The 18,375-nt window shown below is 33.2% G+C and overlaps 1 protein-coding gene across 1 annotated transcript in view; it reads left to right on the top strand.

Moving 5' to 3' along the window:
• Nucleotides 1-18,375, top strand: part of LOC108742460 (tensin) — a 122,489-nt gene that overhangs the window by 88,891 nt on the left and 15,223 nt on the right. The window contains exons 4-5 of the mRNA XM_018477683.1: nucleotides 5,986-6,030; nucleotides 13,437-13,664. Of these exons, the coding sequence (XP_018333185.1) occupies nucleotides 5,986-6,030; nucleotides 13,437-13,664 (273 nt within the window). The remainder of the gene's footprint in view (nucleotides 1-5,985; nucleotides 6,031-13,436; nucleotides 13,665-18,375) is intronic.

Raw genomic sequence — 18,375 nt, 5'->3', positions numbered from 1 at the left:
TTAAACGACTATTCAAGTTTTAATGTGTTACTATTGTTTTACTTAAAAAATATATTCGCAATGCACTACGAGTATGTATATATAGGTACATACACGTATGTAACATATTTATAGGTACCACGCGAATTAAATTGCTTTGTAATCCCGTCGATGTTTAACATACGTACATTAATCTCGCCAATTCGTATTACTTTTGATCAATGTTAAAGGTTATCTTAATTGAACTGTCAGCGGTCACTTATTCGAATATGCTATTTAAGATTTTTTTTTTCGATAACCCTGAAACATTACATTATACAATTCTTATAACAGCCATATCACTGTCGTTTATAATTCGTTTCTTTTGCATTTTCGTTTGAGGTCTTTGTTCTTGAGATGTCTTCTTTAATTGCAAGTTATTATTGTCATTTCACTTACACCGTATCATACTTCTAATGTTTCGGTAACTGAACCTAATGGAGTTAATATCGCCTTACAATAGCGAAAATTAAACGTGCGGTAGGTTTCGTATTGTAAACTTGTATGATGAAATAAATGGCTAAGAACAATGTCAAGTACAAGTTATAGTTGGTTTTATAAGTTTCTCAGACGGGAAAGCGGAATTCTCACCTTTACGATTAGAGAAATTATTCACGCGTCCATCAGGCTGTCTGTATACATTTTATCCGGTCAAAACAAACGTTTTATTTATGATACTATAGATATAAAGATATTTTCAACTAAAAGCAGATATAAAGGGATGAAATGTGCTTTTTTAATTGTGTAATTCCACCGACGTTTCGCCGTCTGATAAGATTTATTCAAAATGTTATTTTTTACTATTTAGTTCCTAGGGTATAATACTTATTAGATTACTTAGTTAATAAATTATATTAGAAGACATTCGAATTGTTCTTTTTTTTGTGTAATCACAAATTGTTACGTTAAGAGCAGAAATCACAATACAATAACAAAATGGAATTACACAATTAATAAAGAACATTTCATCCCTTTATATCTGCTTTTAATTGAAAATCATTGGGTAAGATAGTTCAATATGTATATAAACTTGTCTTTGAGAACTTCGCAATTTTTTTTACAAAGGCTTAGTAAGTGATCTATCTTTATTATGAGGCAGTTGATTTTAAGATAATTGAAAAAGTAACAATGACATCCTTGATACCAGAGTCCAAGTTCAAAAGTGTTATTAAAAGAGCCTTTTAAGGGCAATTTGATGTCAAGGATAAAACTTATGGTGCTCAAAAAATGTCAAAGATTTTCACTATTCATTTCAATAACATTGTGTACTGAACCATAGTACTAAATATCTCTGGCAGTTTATGAGCCCCTAATTACTGACTTTGACACCAAACTTACCCCTAAAAAAAACTAACTTCAGCATTTTTGACATTAATTTTGACCACTTTATTTTGCTAGCTTAATGGATTTAAAGAATAATTTTATACTATATTAATATTAGTGAATCTGAAATCAAGACTTATCAGTTATTTAACTATAAGGTAAAAAGATATAGTAACCGCAAGATGGAGCAAGCTCATTAACACAAACTAACACTTAAACACTTCTTTGGATCAAATGATTATCTTCGTTTTTTAACAGGTTTCATTGATAAAAATAGTTCTTGTGTGTTAATAAAATTATAAATAGGACCAATTTGTGTGCTGTAAGAGGAAATTATCAGCATTGATTCCTTTTTTATTAACCTCTTTAAAGATAAACAGGTTTAATGGAGTATATTTATAAGTTAATAACGGTGAACGAACACGTATATCATACGTACGTAGCGTTAATATTACCAGCAATCGATCTTCGAGAAGCGTTAGGTTACTTGTACGAAATGGCAGTTTTATTGTGGCCATCGATTACATCCGAAGCACAGTGAGATGCAACAACATATCCTACAGTTTCGATTATATATGTAACATTGCGACATGCACAAGATATACATAATAAAAGTTCAACCAAAACGTGAACCAAATTTCACATCCGTTAAACATTCTTAACATCGCTTGTCGGTATTTTGAATACTCAATTTCCAATTGCCGAAGTACTAAAATTACATTTATGATAAACTAGAAATACTTAATAAATTAACGACTTTTATAGATAAGTAGAAGGTAACTAAGCAGAAGAAACTTGGTAAACTGTTTTAAATCCTTTTGGATACTCTTCGACAAGTATTTGATCGTTTTCATAATTTGCTCATACTTCTCGAGGAATTGATCCAGAAAAGTACATTCCATTTGTAAATAGTATAATTTCCTCAAATGTTTTCAGATTGACCCATGCAGTTCACTTTTTTTGGCCCTGGGCCAATTGAAAACAACATTTATCTAACAATTAGATTTTATCTCGTTGTCTCTAGATATTTATTAGTAATAATTAGTTTAATTGACATTAATAATCATAATTATATGGGGTAACGTTGGTTTAGTCTGTGACTTATCGAAATTACATATGATGTGGTGATAGGGATTAGATAAGTCAGAAATCGCGATCTAGGTGTAGTGGTTTTCATCCCGCGGGTAGATATGGACTTATCTGTCTGCTTTATTAGACACTTTTCGTAGCTTGCGGGAAAGCGGCTAGAGAGCTTTGGTCTCCTGGCGGAAGCTATCAGAACTAAGACGTATCGAGATATGATGGCGAGACAGAAGTAAGTCGCTACAGTACCTGGAGCTGAAACACTGTGAAGGTTGCGTTTTTTATTCGAAAACATCACTACTTTAGCGAAAAAAAAAAGAGAGATCGCCCCAGTCTTTAGGGCACGCCTGGACTCATCAGTAAGAGTAGGGCTAGTGACGTGATGTCTGCCTTATTTATTAGATACTTTTTGCTACTTGCGAGAAAACGTTTAGATAGGCTTTAGTCGCTTATCAACGGACGATACAAGAACTAGAATCGCCGCAATACTTATTTATTTTTTTTTCTAGCCCGTATAACATTTATTATTAATTGTCGAATGTTCATTCAAACAACCAGTGATTTGCGTTTCTAGGATGCTCTGTTACGAGATAATTTCACTATATTTTAGATAATTTTCCTAATATCAAACATGGCGAAAATATAGCAACAACCTTGTACCTACATATATCAAGTACAATTTTCACGTCCGGTGTACTATTATTATATGCCATTTCATCAATGTTCCATTCAATCAGTCAGTTATAAATCATTCTTATTCGCTTTTCGTTCGCGTTTCAAAGTGGCGTACTGACTGAATCCGTTTGAAGTTTCAAACAGCGAATCTGTCAACATCACGTTCATCGCTGGTAAAGACGAAAAAGGCAGTACGAGGTTTTCTTGCTATAAAAGGCCGTTTGACGAACTGCAAAGTTTTAAAAGAGATTTAAGGATAAGGTGAAGTAAAATGCCTTTCACGTCTCATACAGAACAATGTAACTGGGCGGAATAAAGTTGTTTTCAGAATTTAAGTGGTGTTTGAACAATAAAAGAGCCTTTATACAAACTGTACTCGACATTATTGGAGCTGTAAGAATGCAATTTGTAACTGTTGCATCCATTTATGTGTCAGTAAAAATTAAACAATTATTTTACTGATACAGTAAATTGAAAATTAATTAAAGCAATAAACAAATGTAAGTATGAGTTTTCTAAATAGAATATTAGCAATTAATTAACAGCAGTAGCCAAATTTAAGTATAAGTTCTCCGCTACCCTCTTGATAGCGGAAAACTCAGGTTAGGCTATTCTTTGTAAATAGTTAAGGATTTGGGATGTTCTAGTTTTAGAAAAATATTAAGACTAGCTCAAGGCAGATAGACAAATTAAGATTATGATTAGTCACCTTATAGTGAAATGGTAAATAAAATAACTTTATTTCATACTTTTACATTTAGAACAATACAGAACAAAATCAATTTTTGAAAAAATTAAAACTTGAAAATCATAATTTTATTGGGAGATTGAAACGAACAAAAGAAGTAAACAATATCTAAATCTGAAAAATAAATTAAAAAAACATGTAGCTTATCTAAAACTGCTGGGTTAGCAAAGGTCCACGCTCTTGATGAACCGTCGGAGTTTTCATGTACAGACACCAAACACCTTATTAGCTAAAGAATCCGTTATACATGATATTACTACAGTTTTAGGTTTCACAAACAGAAATATAATTAATCAATCTAAAGCTTATGAGAGTTGTGTTAAGATTGTGAGACTCTACAGTTTGAAAGTTCTGGTTGATGAAAAATCCATGTTGAATATACGGTCAACACCTCGTATCATCGCAGGTAGCAGATAATCCAAAGACTTAAGTAAATTTCTTATAGTTCATTTACATCAAATCTTTATGTTATTATTAAAAGTTGTTTCTGACGGATTTTACTTTTCTGGGAAGTACAAATGAGTACAAGAGGTGAAATTATATTGAAGGTTTTTATCAGTACCTACTCGTAAGTACGTATTCAGAACTAGTCCCATGGCCTTGTTGCCTATAGAATGTTCTTTCAGCCGTAACTGTTATTACACAAAAAGAGGTTTAGAAAATGTTATATTTCTTTAAAAGTCGACACTGCATCTTTCTATGTTAATTCAAAACTGCTGTGCTCTGCTTCCGTAGGCGTTTTAGTACTTTCTTGACCTCCCACCGGGCCCCGTTCCAACTCATTATTAAGGAAGATCAGTTCTGCTCTGCTCTGTGGGTGTTTCGCTTTAGTTTTTTTTTCCATTTCCTGGTAGATCTGCATCTTATTGTTGATCAGAAGCCACTCTTTTGAGATTCCACAATGGCTAGATTATTGTTACCAGTAGTATTTATATATATTGTCAGGAGAGATCTTCGACATTTTTATTAAATAACCGGAATCGAGGAAGACAACGACTGTGTTCACATATTTTAAGCTCTCATGTGGAAAATAAAAGTTGCTGCTTATGAAGTATAAAATCGATTAGATCAATTAGCATCAGAATTCACTTACGCATATCGTCTATCTTGCGTATATATCGTGAATTCCTCATATTAGATTAACTACTACATGTATATTACAATAAAAACTCGCAATCTGTTCCCTTGCTAGCAAAAATCAGGCAGTTGATCCATATAAATTTTGTGTTAATGTAGATTTATTTTTTTAATTGTCTTAAGCATGGTTTCAATTGAAATAGTCCATTGTTGATTTCTTTTTTATTAAATTTGTGTATTATTATTGAATTTGTTTATTATACTGCCATCTATTACTAGTACCGTTTACCGCATAGGTAATACAACTAAAACAGATTATAATATCTGTAATGCTGATAATATAATTGAAGTATGTATATAATTAATGCACCAGATGACAGACTGAATGACTCCTGGACAGCTGTGAATCTGGGATGTCGAAATAGTGTAGATGTATCAACGAAATTGAACTTATGTAACAAAAAGTATCAAAAGTTGTGTTAAAAAAATTAAAATCAGCGAGCCATTTCCATCTCCAAATCTCTTTTTTCTATTTTTTTTAATGTTCTTATAAAAGTGTTCAAATATAAGAATCTTCAATGAAGCCGAAATAAATTATTTAGATTTTGTCTACTCCTAAGTATTTCATACTTCTATAATTCTTATTTTATAATATATTTAAAGATTTTTAATTGCTTTTCCGTAATTTCTTTCTGCAGAAAATTGATTTAAAATATATTGAACAATTGAAAACATTTTACATTACACATATATACTATTAATCGGTTATAGTTATCATAAACATTATTGATCTTCTTTATAACTTTAAATGAAGAAAATGCTGTTATTTACTCGTTCCACTTTTGCTAGTAACATTTACACTTTGTACTTACTTCCTTTTATAAATTTTTGAACACTAACGTATCTTCAACATTTCGCTTTCCTCGATAATTTAATTATCACAGCGTTATATTGTTTAGCACATGTTCATGAATTGCTTAGGAATTTTTTACTTTTTAAAAGATTCAGATCGTAAGTTAATAGAAGAAAACCACTAATAGCGTTTTTCTGTTTGTTTGCAGCATACTCATCATGAGCCAGTTAGACATGAGCCGGTTGGGAATAAGGTAAGAAAATGTTTAAATACGTTGTCAACCATAAAAACTTGGTATTTTTACGGAAAATGATTACGTCAATATGATCCTAAATAAAGTTTAGATGAAGAACGTTTTTACTTAGCAAGTGAATATTGGACTTTCATCTACAATTTCAACAAGGAATTTTTGGTTACGATAGTAAAAAGACATTTGTAAATAGTCGTCACAAATCAATTTAATACAAGGCTCAAGAAACGAGCAGTTTAATATTAATTTGTTTTGGTCAGATAATAATGAATGTGTAGAAGGTACATGTTTAGAGATTCGACAATACGAGGTCTGTCTCTCAAAAAGTATTTCGAATTTTGTGTTTTTGTAATATTTATTTAGTTATTCATGAATACCTATTTTGTCATCCTTAAAGTAATCCCCACAAGATATTATACACATATGCCAACGTTTTTTCCTCGAAGCACTTCAAAAAATCATATTTTGTGATCTTGTTCAGTTCCTCCTTCGATGCCGTTTTTATCTCCTCAATCGTAGCGTAGCGTCGTCTTTTCATGGGCTTTTTAAGTTTCGGGAACAAGAAAAAGTCACAGGGAGCCAGCTCTGGGGAATAGGGTGGCTGCGGTTTAATTAGTGTGTTATTTTTAGTCAAAAATTCGCGCACAAGCAACGATGTGTGAGCAAGGGCGTTATCGTTATCCATAAATTCGGGTGTTTCTAGCGGATTGCTTTGCGCAAATTGCGCATAACTTGGAGGTAATATTCCTTATTAACCGTTCTACCTGTGGCAAGAATTCATGATGCATCACGCCCCTGCAATCGAAGCAAACTACAAGCAAAACTTTCACATATTTAACTTGGCGGCTCGAGCGGCAGCTTCTATTGGGATGATTGAGCTTTGGTTTCTACGTCATAACAATAAATCCATGATTCGTTCCAGTTATGGCCCTCTGGAGCAAATTAGGGTCATCATGGACAGAGTCGAACAACTCCTTAGAAATGTTAATGCAATGATGTTTTTGATCGAAATTGAGCAATTTTGGTACGAATTTCGTGGCGACCTGTCTCAAATCATTGGTAAAAATCGAATGGCAGGAACCAATAGATATGTTTAGGTCTCCAACAATTTCTCCAACGATGATACGACGATTGGCCAATACTAAGTAGTTTCTTCACTTCATCAATGTTTTCTTCTGTTGTTGACGTGCTCGGGAATCCGGCATGCTTTTCGTCATTCACATCTTCTCGGCCCTCTAAGAACATTTTGTACCACCGATAAACGTTGCTTCGGTTAAAGGTGGCTTCACCATATGCCACAGTCAATATTCGGAATGCGTCCCCGCACTTAATTTTGTTCTTCACACAAAATTTGATACAGATTTTTTGGTCAATTTTTTGGAATAGGCAAAAATCGACTACGAGTCAAAATACGTGCAAGCAAAGCAGCTGTCAAAAATTAACTGAACATTCAACATGATCGAACTTATCGGTTTAAGTGAGAGACATGACTTCCAATCGAAAATCGAGCATATGTAACCCGGGAAAATTCAAAATTCCCAATACTTTTTGAACAGCCCTCGTATCTACCAATACAATACGAAATATTTTTATGGTTAGAATGTTACAAATGAAATCGTTCAGAAAAATCAGCTACACACAAAATTTTTCTTTTAGAAGCCATGTAGGTATGTGTGTTTATAGAGAATCAATCAAAATGGTGTTTAGCAGATAATCCAACCAATTTTGAGTTATGTCTGTGTTATATAGAAACATTTTAGTTATAGATTAGATTAAAATTCGATGATCATATCATTTCAAATAGCGAATAAAATATCATGAAAACACTTTCAGTATGCTTTCAGTTTTCCGATTTAGAATTAGTTTCTTAATTATTACAAAAATAATGTCAAACTAAGTTCTTTTTAATAGTTAAATGGTTAAATCCGGTCATGATCTATTTAATCTTATTGACTGTACGGTTTTAGATTCCAATTTATTTTCATTCCGGTGTGAAATTGAATATCGGGTGAAAAAACAAACGCTTTGATGAATCTGATAGAGGTCAAAGCAAAAATACTTTTGTATATACCTACCTATCACGTTATCCAATCATGATTGAAAGCGGAAAGTAAATTAAATTACGTTTCAGACGATTAAATGAAGTTTTCGAGAGGAATAAGGACAGCATCATTTCACTTTTTAAATCTTCATCATCGTAAATATTGTTGTAGACATGAGCATTACATTCGTTTTAACGAAAGCAAATGTTCATGCATTTGCTCTTGAGAGTAAAGAGTGCCAGATACCATAGCTGTTTGTGCAGTATCCTAAAAATAGACGTCTCTGTATCCGTTTTGCAAAAACGTGAATTTCACATTTTCAACAGCCGCTTTACAATCTAAACATCAGAACAAAAAATTAACAAAAGACCCATTAGCGAGCAACAACACGTCTACTGTACCCATGTACGTATGTACGAACGTTTGTATCTTTTAGCTGTTAAATTACGGCTTTATGTTGCGCAAAAATTAACTTTGAATAAGGGAAATTCTGGTTTATTGTGATCTGAATACGATGAATAATTTCTATGATAACCCCTGCAGAAATACAAATCAGTTGAATAAAATAATTCGAAGTGGTCTGCATTCCGTCGAAACTGCCAGACGCGGATCGCGATTTCGATCTTTTTGGATCTCATCAGCGCGTCGCAGACAGCTCCGACAGAACACAGACCAACTTTTACCTGCTGTCTTAACAGTGCGTTTCAGAAAATACTACAAACGGCACAGTGAGCGCCATCTGTAGCACGATGCTACATTTTACATTTACAAATCAGCTGTTTAGACAGAAAACAAAGCACATTATACTTATAAAAGTGAAGATCATGCTTGACTAAATTCCCTCGCTTTATTTCTAAATCTACTGAATTTGCTGCATAAAAAATACTGTTTTTTTAGAAGTGGTGTAGCGAGAAACTTTTGATCATATCTTGTGTACTATTACTAGAAAACGAAATCAATATAATGGTAAATGTAGTTTGTCTTTCTGCCAACTAAATCCCGCAGTCTCATGAGGATTATATGGTATGATAGCCTTCTTCCGTCCATGGAGAAGGCTTCGGTTTACTGCTGCAAGGGTTGGTTTCAATAATATGGGGGATGAAAGACTATCGTCCCAAAGAATTCCATGCAGAAAATCGGTAAAAGTGTTAATTGAATTCCGATATCTCACCGAGCGGCATATGGCCTAGAGGTCTAGACCATTGCTTAGCATTCGGGAGGACGGCGGTTCGATTCCGGGTCCGTCTGCCTTGGTCCAAGTTTTTCTGTGGTTTCCTTGGATCACCTAGGCAAATGCCGAGGCAGTAATATTTCCACAGATAATCTTTCATTCTCTTCTGTCTTTATTTCGTCCGTCACAACTTTCTCACCTGAACCACCACCCACCCATTCCCACGATTCCCGTAAGCAGGCTGAAGAGGGCCATCCGGCGTAGTCCGGAGGGACTGCCCGCCCACCAGAATTAGTGGCTGGTGGGAATGAAACACCCAAAAGTTTTTTTTTTTTATTCCGACATCTGCTCAGAACGTTACAGAATGTCACATATTTTCCTGAATGCCTTACGTATATAGGATTCGAGAATGTTTTAAAATTTTGTAGAAGGTTTGAAAACATTGCTGAATGATAAGTACAAATATTTGAAGAATAGTGAATAATATTGTGAGATCTAAAAGTTCGAGAATATGCTCCCGAATGATACAATTTTTTTAAAGGTTACAGAATGTTCTAGGATTCGCTTAAATTGTAAGACTGTTGCTAATCTTCAACTGCTCAGAATTATATCTTAACAAGCAAATATTTACTGTTAAGTTTATAAGATAATGAACAATATCAATTTCGTAAGTGAAATAAAACGCTACTTAGCATGATCGAACTTTACACCCATTCAAAGACGTAGAAATCATAAAGCTCGATTTGCACCTACTATCGATTAAGTCACGATTAGATCAAAATATCATTGGAAGGAAATACAGTGGTCAATTGACTGGGCCGTGTCTTGATCGTTCTTTATAATATCAATACTGATATTTTGGTGTGTATGCTATAATGTTTTACATTATTGTGACCGTGAATTGACCTATAGTATGAATTGGACTTAAAGTCCAATCAGGCAATAGTCAAGTAAAATATTTCACAGTAAAGGTTCCATTTTTTCCCCTTATAATAGTGAAACACAAATCTGAACCGATTAGGGTTATTTAGTTATTATTTTAATTTTACGCGTGTTTTTTAATTAAATAATGTTATTAAGTCTGTTATCATATGTAGAGTAGCCAGTCACCCCACAAGTTTGTAGTTAAGACCTTTGGATATTAAAATCTACCTAACTGGTCGCGATAATAAAATTTATTGAGCACTGAAAGTTTGGATTTGCAAAAATTTTATTTATATTATATCTACAAATCGAACATGAGAACGGAATGGTAAAACAAGAAAAATATTCTCAAAAGACGACGGTTACTGATTCTAACTCGCAGCATAACAATTAATCTTACAAGCTAAAAGGAAGAAAGGACAATCTATCGATGCTTAGTTTAAATGACTGTCTATGAATCATGTAAAGAACTTAATTTATCTACTACACTCAAAGGCGGGCTATTCTCCCTTTAGATAAGAACTCTCATTAGTCTTAGGTACTAACCGATCTATCTCTTCATCTAAAACTACTTTTTTTATTTTCTTCTTCCGTTATTCGTTTCTGGTAGTGAGGATTGACTTTTACTCATTCATTAAATATTCAATTAAGTATCGGTGTTTAATTATTTTACATCGAACTATTTTTATTTGTTAATTGTAATGTACATTTTTTATTACGTATTTATTTCTGTTATTCTTAAAATTATTATATCATTTCTAATGTATATTAATCGTTAAAAAAATTAATTTATAGCTAGAACTCCATTTCCAATGATTCGCAGGTCTTGTTCAAAACATTAGCATACACGCCTGTTGCATGCAGAATCTATTTTGAAGACACCGCTTTAAGATTCATCCTCTTTTCTCTTTTAAGTACGTGCTGTTTTCTAATTAGATACTTACGACGTCAAGAAGGATCTTATTCACTTCTCAGGCTGCTTATAATTCACCTAAAAGTAGTACCTAGTGTATTATCTACTTAAATGTTTAAGCACTCTTCGTTTACGTTAAATGTGAAAATGTAATCGAAATAAACAATGCGATAAAATTTTGAGTGTAATTGTAATGTACCTTTACTTGCATCTTCTTAAAATGCGTTAAACATTAACAGCTAATTATATGGATAATTATACTTCATTTACTTTCTCTAGCGATGTTTCCCTTCCAATGTCTTGAATGCGCGCTGGCAAAATCGTAGGTAGGGAGAAAAAAGCTCATTATACTCTTGACTCTTGTTCATTAAACATACTTTCTCATACAACACCTGCCAAAAGTTTTGTTCAACCATGAATAGTAGTGCGAGTCGAAAACAAACGTTAAAGCCTTTAATGTCTTCAAATATAAATAAGCATCTCGTTGATATTTTCAGTAGTAAATTGTACCAGTAACAGCACATTTGAGCAATGCAATTGTAGTTAATAAAATGGTGAATTTTTCCGTACGGTACTATACGGATTATACGCTCCTCGCCGGTTAAGAGTTTGGCCGAGAGTTGTCTCCTTCTTTTTCTGGCCTAGTGCTGTTCTTTTCTACTTTGCGCCGGTCAAACTGAAGGTCACATCGCTACAGAAAGTAAACGAAGTATATTATAATTTAATTTTACTTGTATGTCAATACAGTTTCAAATGCCCTAAAGACATAATTATCCTGTACCAATAAGAATATATTGCGATTTAAAACAATGAGTAACGTGAACATTTACAGCAATAAACATCGATTACTGAAAGTGTAGGTACAGGCAAACTTTTGCAACATACGGAAACAGTCTAGGTTGACAGTAAAAGATACGCGCACATAAGTACGGAAATGATCGATTTATTACGTATAAAGTTCTGTGCAGGTATCCTGGAGGCGTGAAACAGCTTTAATTTACGTCCAATAAAGTTGCTGGCTTGTTGTAAGACTGCGTAAATGTGCTTGTCATCTACACACTTTACCCACATGTGATTAACGGTTTAAATCATGTTAGAGCATTGTAATTTGACTTTGTCATGTATTTGAAAGCGTATCTAGAAGCTACGCATGAAAAAAAGTAATTAATACTAATTACTAATTAAGTACTTAAAACTGCATTGTAACGAAACTATTACATTTCTAACTGAAAAATTGGGCCAATATATTTAATTAGGTATTTTCTAAATTGTTACCAATTGCTTCATCAGTAAATTTATAAATAAAATGGTGGAGGTGCCAGGATATTATTGAGAAAATTTATTGTTTGTTATAAATGGTAATTGATTTTAACCATCACATGTAGTTGATAATCCCTTTGAAACATAAAAATATACATATTTACTATATAAAATTTTCTCCAACTTCAATCGTAAATCACCTTCTATTATATAGGTGAATAAACAGCTTAGATAAATAATTGATAGAAATTTAAAAATTCTCCATTCGGAGAAGATATGATTTTCGAGCATATTTTCCCTATTGCTGAATTTTATCGTATTATTAAATATTATACTATTTTTCATACTAGAGATCCGAGATAAAAATGTTCAGTCTCTCAGAGTCTCTGAAAGCAAGACTCGAGTCTCCGTCTCTCATCGAGTCTCTTTGGTGTCGCTAAGAGAGACTGTCGAAATAACTGTTTAGCGTCTCTGAACGAGAGACTCGAGTCGCTCATACAGAGATTCTCATTTCGTATCCAGTCTCTGAACGAGAGACTCGAATCTCTCAACAAGTGGTGTCTCGATAGACATGGTTAAAATTTTCTAAGTTCAACATATTTCAGAGATCCCAGTCTTTCTATGAGAGACTTGAGTCACTCAATTTTTCAGTTTTATTCATTCAGTCTCTCTGTGAGAGACTCGAATCTCTGAATTAACAATTTTATCGTTCGAGTCTCTCATACGGAGACTGTGAGAGAAAACACCTAAGAGAGTCTGGAGAGAGTGAAAATTTTTGTCTAGGCTTCTTAACTCCGTTTAAAAGAGAACATTTATTACACTTACTTATGTATGTGTTTATGTATCTGTGTGTGTGTGTGTGACCGTGCATATGTGTGTGTGTATAATTTTTTATACAAAAATTTTTTTAAATTTTATTAATTTCTGGTAAATTTGTGCAGCTATATTCTTTTACGTTTTCTAGAATTTAAAACTGAATTCACTACTGCAAAAGCAAAACTCCGATTTTAATTAATCAACCGCAATTAATTAAAATAAAAATAAAACAGTTGACCAGTTGGTTTCCACAAAATGTTATAATTTCTTTCTATTGTTGCAGATGTTAGCATCGTACAGCGGGGTGAGTTATGGCGACGCTTTTACAACTCAACCCCGTTCAACAAAAAGTAGCATAAGGTGCAGCGGAACTGCAGGAATGGATTTGAGTTACGTCACCGAAAGGATAATAGCGCTATGGTTCCCGTCTGCCGTCTCAAAGCAGACGTACAAACAAGGACAACGACATGCTGCACATATGCTTCGTAACAAGCATGGAGACAATTACATGGTAAGTAGCTCAATCATTTCTTTTACCCACGCAATCTACCAGTGCAGATAACCTGGAACATTTTTGAAACCGTAGATACATACCAACAATACGCATTTAAAATTCTAAATAGCCAAGTGAATTCGCTAAAGAGTGTTAAGTGTATAGTACCATAAGATTCTACGTGCTTTTTCACATGATTATCACTTCTCAAAGTATGGAAAATATCCTCCATCTCACAGTAATTACACGAGCGCTTTTCTTCTATGTTCATTTTATGAATGCAAATTGGAATAGAATATTCGATTTTACGCCTTTAGCACGAGAAGTGTCGTATTTTTTAACTTTCGCATCGGTATTTTGCTCGATAATCTTATAATCATAATTTCCAGTGTAGAATTCCATACAGGAAATATTCTTGAGTATAGGTTTTCTTGAATAATATCCTGTTTAGTGTAGGACATATCCTTATGTATTTAGTACACAATACAATCATCAATTAAGAAATAAAACAAATAAAGGAGAGTTTTGATACAACATGAAAATAAAATGTAATCAAAAAATTGTACATGATCTATTTCGATAGGTCGTACTGCTTCTGAAACACCGACTTAAATGAAAAATATTTTAGATTTTTAACACTTCATAATTGTAAATTATGATATTGACCGCTTTCTTTTACATATGTATTAGTTTTATTTTTGTGATTTTGAAATTGAAAACCATCAAGAGTGACAAAAATCGTGATTTTTGTAAAAAATCAAGATCAAAGTTTTTATTAGTATAAAGATGTGTCAAAAATCATCGACGATCACATAAAAGTAATTTTTCTATCCATCGGGAGCAGTATCCCTTTTTTGGATAAAAGGTAACCTGTGACCTATCCTGTACCCCTGAAAATGTATGTACAAAACTTCATGATATGTTTTACCGGCAATTTCACTCGCGTTATTGTCCTAAAAATGTGTCAAAGATCATCAACAACCATATAAAACTAATTTTTCTATTCCTAACAGTATATTTTTTCTGGATAGACAGTACCTACCCTATGTCCTCTTTTGTACCTATGACAATATTCACTTTTACTTTAGGTACCTACAGTTCTCTTTTTTGTACTAAAAGTTGTGTTTTTGTAATAAGCAGTTTAATTATTAGAATAAACAATAAATATTGACATAAAGATATTTTTAATAGAAACATTTTAGTTATAGATTAGATTAAAATTCGATGATCATATCATTTCAAATAGCGAATAAAATATCATGAAAACACTTTCAGTATGCTTTCAGTTTTCCGATTTAGAATTAGTTTCTTAATTATTACAAAAATAATGTCAAACTAAGTTCTTTTTAATAGTTAAATGGTTAAATCCGGTCATGATCTATTTAATCTTATTGACTGTACGGTTTTAGATTCCAATTTATTTTCATTCCGGTGTGAAATTGAATATCGGGTGAAAAAACAAACGCTTTGATGAATCTGATAGAGGTCAAAGCAAAAATACTTTTGTATATACCTACCTATCACGTTATCCAATCATGATTGAAAGCGGAAAGTAAATTAAATTACGTTTCAGACGATTAAATGAAGTTTTCGAGAGGAATAAGGACAGCATCATTTCACTTTTTAAATCTTCATCATCGTAAATATTGTTGTAGACATGAGCATTACATTCGTTTTAACGAAAGCAAATGTTCATGCATTTGCTCTTGAGAGTAAAGAGTGCCAGATACCATAGCTGTTTGTGCAGTATCCTAAAAATAGACGTCTCTGTATCCGTTTTGCAAAAACGTGAATTTCACATTTTCAACAGCCGCTTTACAATCTAAACATCAGAACAAAAAATTAACAAAAGACCCATTAGCGAGCAACAACACGTCTACTGTACCCATGTACGTATGTACGAACGTTTGTATCTTTTAGCTGTTAAATTACGGCTTTATGTTGCGCAAAAATTAACTTTGAATAAGGGAAATTCTGGTTTATTGTGATCTGAATACGATGAATAATTTCTATGATAACCCCTGCAGAAATACAAATCAGTTGAATAAAATAATTCGAAGTGGTCTGCATTCCGTCGAAACTGCCAGACGCGGATCGCGATTTCGATCTTTTTGGATCTCATCAGCGCGTCGCAGGCAGCTCCGACAGAACACAGACCAACTTTTACCTGCTGTCTTAACAGTGCGTTTCAGAAAATACTACAAACGGCACAGTGAGCGCCATCTGTAGCACGATGCTACATTTTACATTTACAAATCAGCTGTTTAGACAGAAAACAAAGCACATTATACTTATAAAAGTGAAGATCATGCTTGACTAAATTCCCTCGCTTTATTTCTAAATCTACTGAATTTGCTGCATAAAAAATACTGTTTTTTTAGAAGTGGTGTAGCGAGAAACTTTTGATCATATCTTGTGTACTATTACTAGAAAACGAAATCAATATAATGGTAAATGTAGTTTGTCTTTCTGCCAACTAAATCCCGCAGTCTCATGAGGATTATATGGTATGATAGCCTTCTTCCGTCCATGGAGAAGGCTTCGGTTTACTGCTGCAAGGGTTGGTTTCAATAATATGGGGGATGAAAGACTATCGTCCCAAAGAATTCCATGCAGAAAATCGGTAAAAGTGTTAATTGAATTCCGATATCTCACCGAGCGGCATATGGCCTAGAGGTCTAGACCATTGCTTAGCATTCGGGAGGACGGCGGTTCGATTCCGGGTCCGTCTGCCTTGGTCCAAGTTTTTCTGTGGTTTCCTTGGATCACCTAGGCAAATGCCGAGGCAGTAATATTTCCACAGATAATCTTTCATTCTCTTCTGTCTTTATTTCGTCCGTCACAACTTTCTCACCTGAACCACCACCCACCCATTCCCACGATTCCCGTAAGCAGGCTGAAGAGGGCCATCCGGCGTAGTCCGGAGGGACTGCCCGCCCACCAGAATTAGTGGCTGGTGGGAATGAAACACCCAAAAGTTTTTTTTTTTTATTCCGACATCTGCTCAGAACGTTACAGAATGTCACATATTTTCCTGAATGCCTTACGTATATAGGATTCGAGAATGTTTTAAAATTTTGTAGAAGGTTTGAAAACATTGCTGAATGATAAGTACAAATATTTGAAGAATAGTGAATAATATTGTGAGATCTAAAAGTTCGAGAATATGCTCCCGAATGATACAATTTTTTTAAAGGTTACAGAATGTTCTAGGATTCGCTTAAATTGTAAGACTGTTGCTAATCTTCAACTGCTCAGAATTATATCTTAACAAGCAAATATTTACTGTTAAGTTTATAAGATAATGAACAATATCAATTTCGTAAGTGAAATAAAACGCTACTTAGCATGATCGAACTTTACACCCATTCAAAGACGTAGAAATCATAAAGCTCGATTTGCACCTACTATCGATTAAGTCACGATTAGATCAAAATATCATTGGAAGGAAATACAGTGGTCAATTGACTGGGCCGTGTCTTGATCGTTCTTTATAATATCAATACTGATATTTTGGTGTGTATGCTATAATGTTTTACATTATTGTGACCGTGAATTGACCTATAGTATGAATTGGACTTAAAGTCCAATCAGGCAATAGTCAAGTAAAATATTTCACAGTAAAGGTTCCATTTTTTCCCCTTATAATAGTGAAACACAAATCTGAACCGATTAGGGTTATTTAGTTATTATTTTAATTTTACGCGTGTTTTTTAATTAAATAATGTTATTAAGTCTGTTATCATATGTAGAGTAGCCAGTCACCCCACAAGTTTGTAGTTAAGACCTTTGGATATTAAAATCTACCTAACTGGTCGCGATAATAAAATTTATTGAGCACTGAAAGTTTGGATTTGCAAAAATTTTATTTATATTATATCTACAAATCGAACATGAGAACGGAATGGTAAAACAAGAAAAATATTCTCAAAAGACGACGGTTACTGATTCTAACTCGCAGCATAACAATTAATCTTACAAGCTAAAAGGAAGAAAGGACAATCTATCGATGCTTAGTTTAAATGACTGTCTATGAATCATGTAAAGAACTTAATTTATCTACTACACTCAAAGGCGGGCTATTCTCCCTTTAGATAAGAACTCTCATTAGTCTTAGGTACTAACCGATCTATCTCTTCATCTAAAACTACTTTTTTTATTTTCTTCTTCCGTTATTCGTTTCTGGTAGTGAGGATTGACTTTTACTCATTCATTAAATATTCAATTAAGTATCGGTGTTTAATTATTTTACATCGAACTATTTTTATTTGTTAATTGTAATGTACATTTTTTATTACGTATTTATTTCTGTTATTCTTAAAATTATTATATCATTTCTAATGTATATTAATCGTTAAAAAAATTAATTTATAGCTAGAACTCCATTTCCAATGATTCGCAGGTCTTGTTCAAAACATTAGCATACACGCCTGTTGCATGCAGAATCTATTTTGAAGACACCGCTTTAAGATTCATCCTCTTTTCTCTTTTAAGTACGTGCTGTTTTCTAATTAGATACTTACGACGTCAAGAAGGATCTTATTCACTTCTCAGGCTGCTTATAATTCACCTAAAAGTAGTACCTAGTGTATTATCTACTTAAATGTTTAAGCACTCTTCGTTTACGTTAAATGTGAAAATGTAATCGAAATAAACAATGCGATAAAATTTTGAGTGTAATTGTAATGTACCTTTACTTGCATCTTCTTAAAATGCGTTAAACATTAAC

This window comes from Agrilus planipennis, unplaced genomic scaffold (assembly GCF_000699045.2).
Source record: "Agrilus planipennis isolate EAB-ADULT unplaced genomic scaffold, Apla_2.0 scaffold93, whole genome shotgun sequence".
In the NCBI taxonomy this organism is placed as follows: Eukaryota; Metazoa; Arthropoda; class Insecta; order Coleoptera; family Buprestidae; genus Agrilus; species Agrilus planipennis.
Note: the sequence above shows the minus strand (reverse complement) of the source record. Positions and strands in the feature narration are given on the sequence as shown.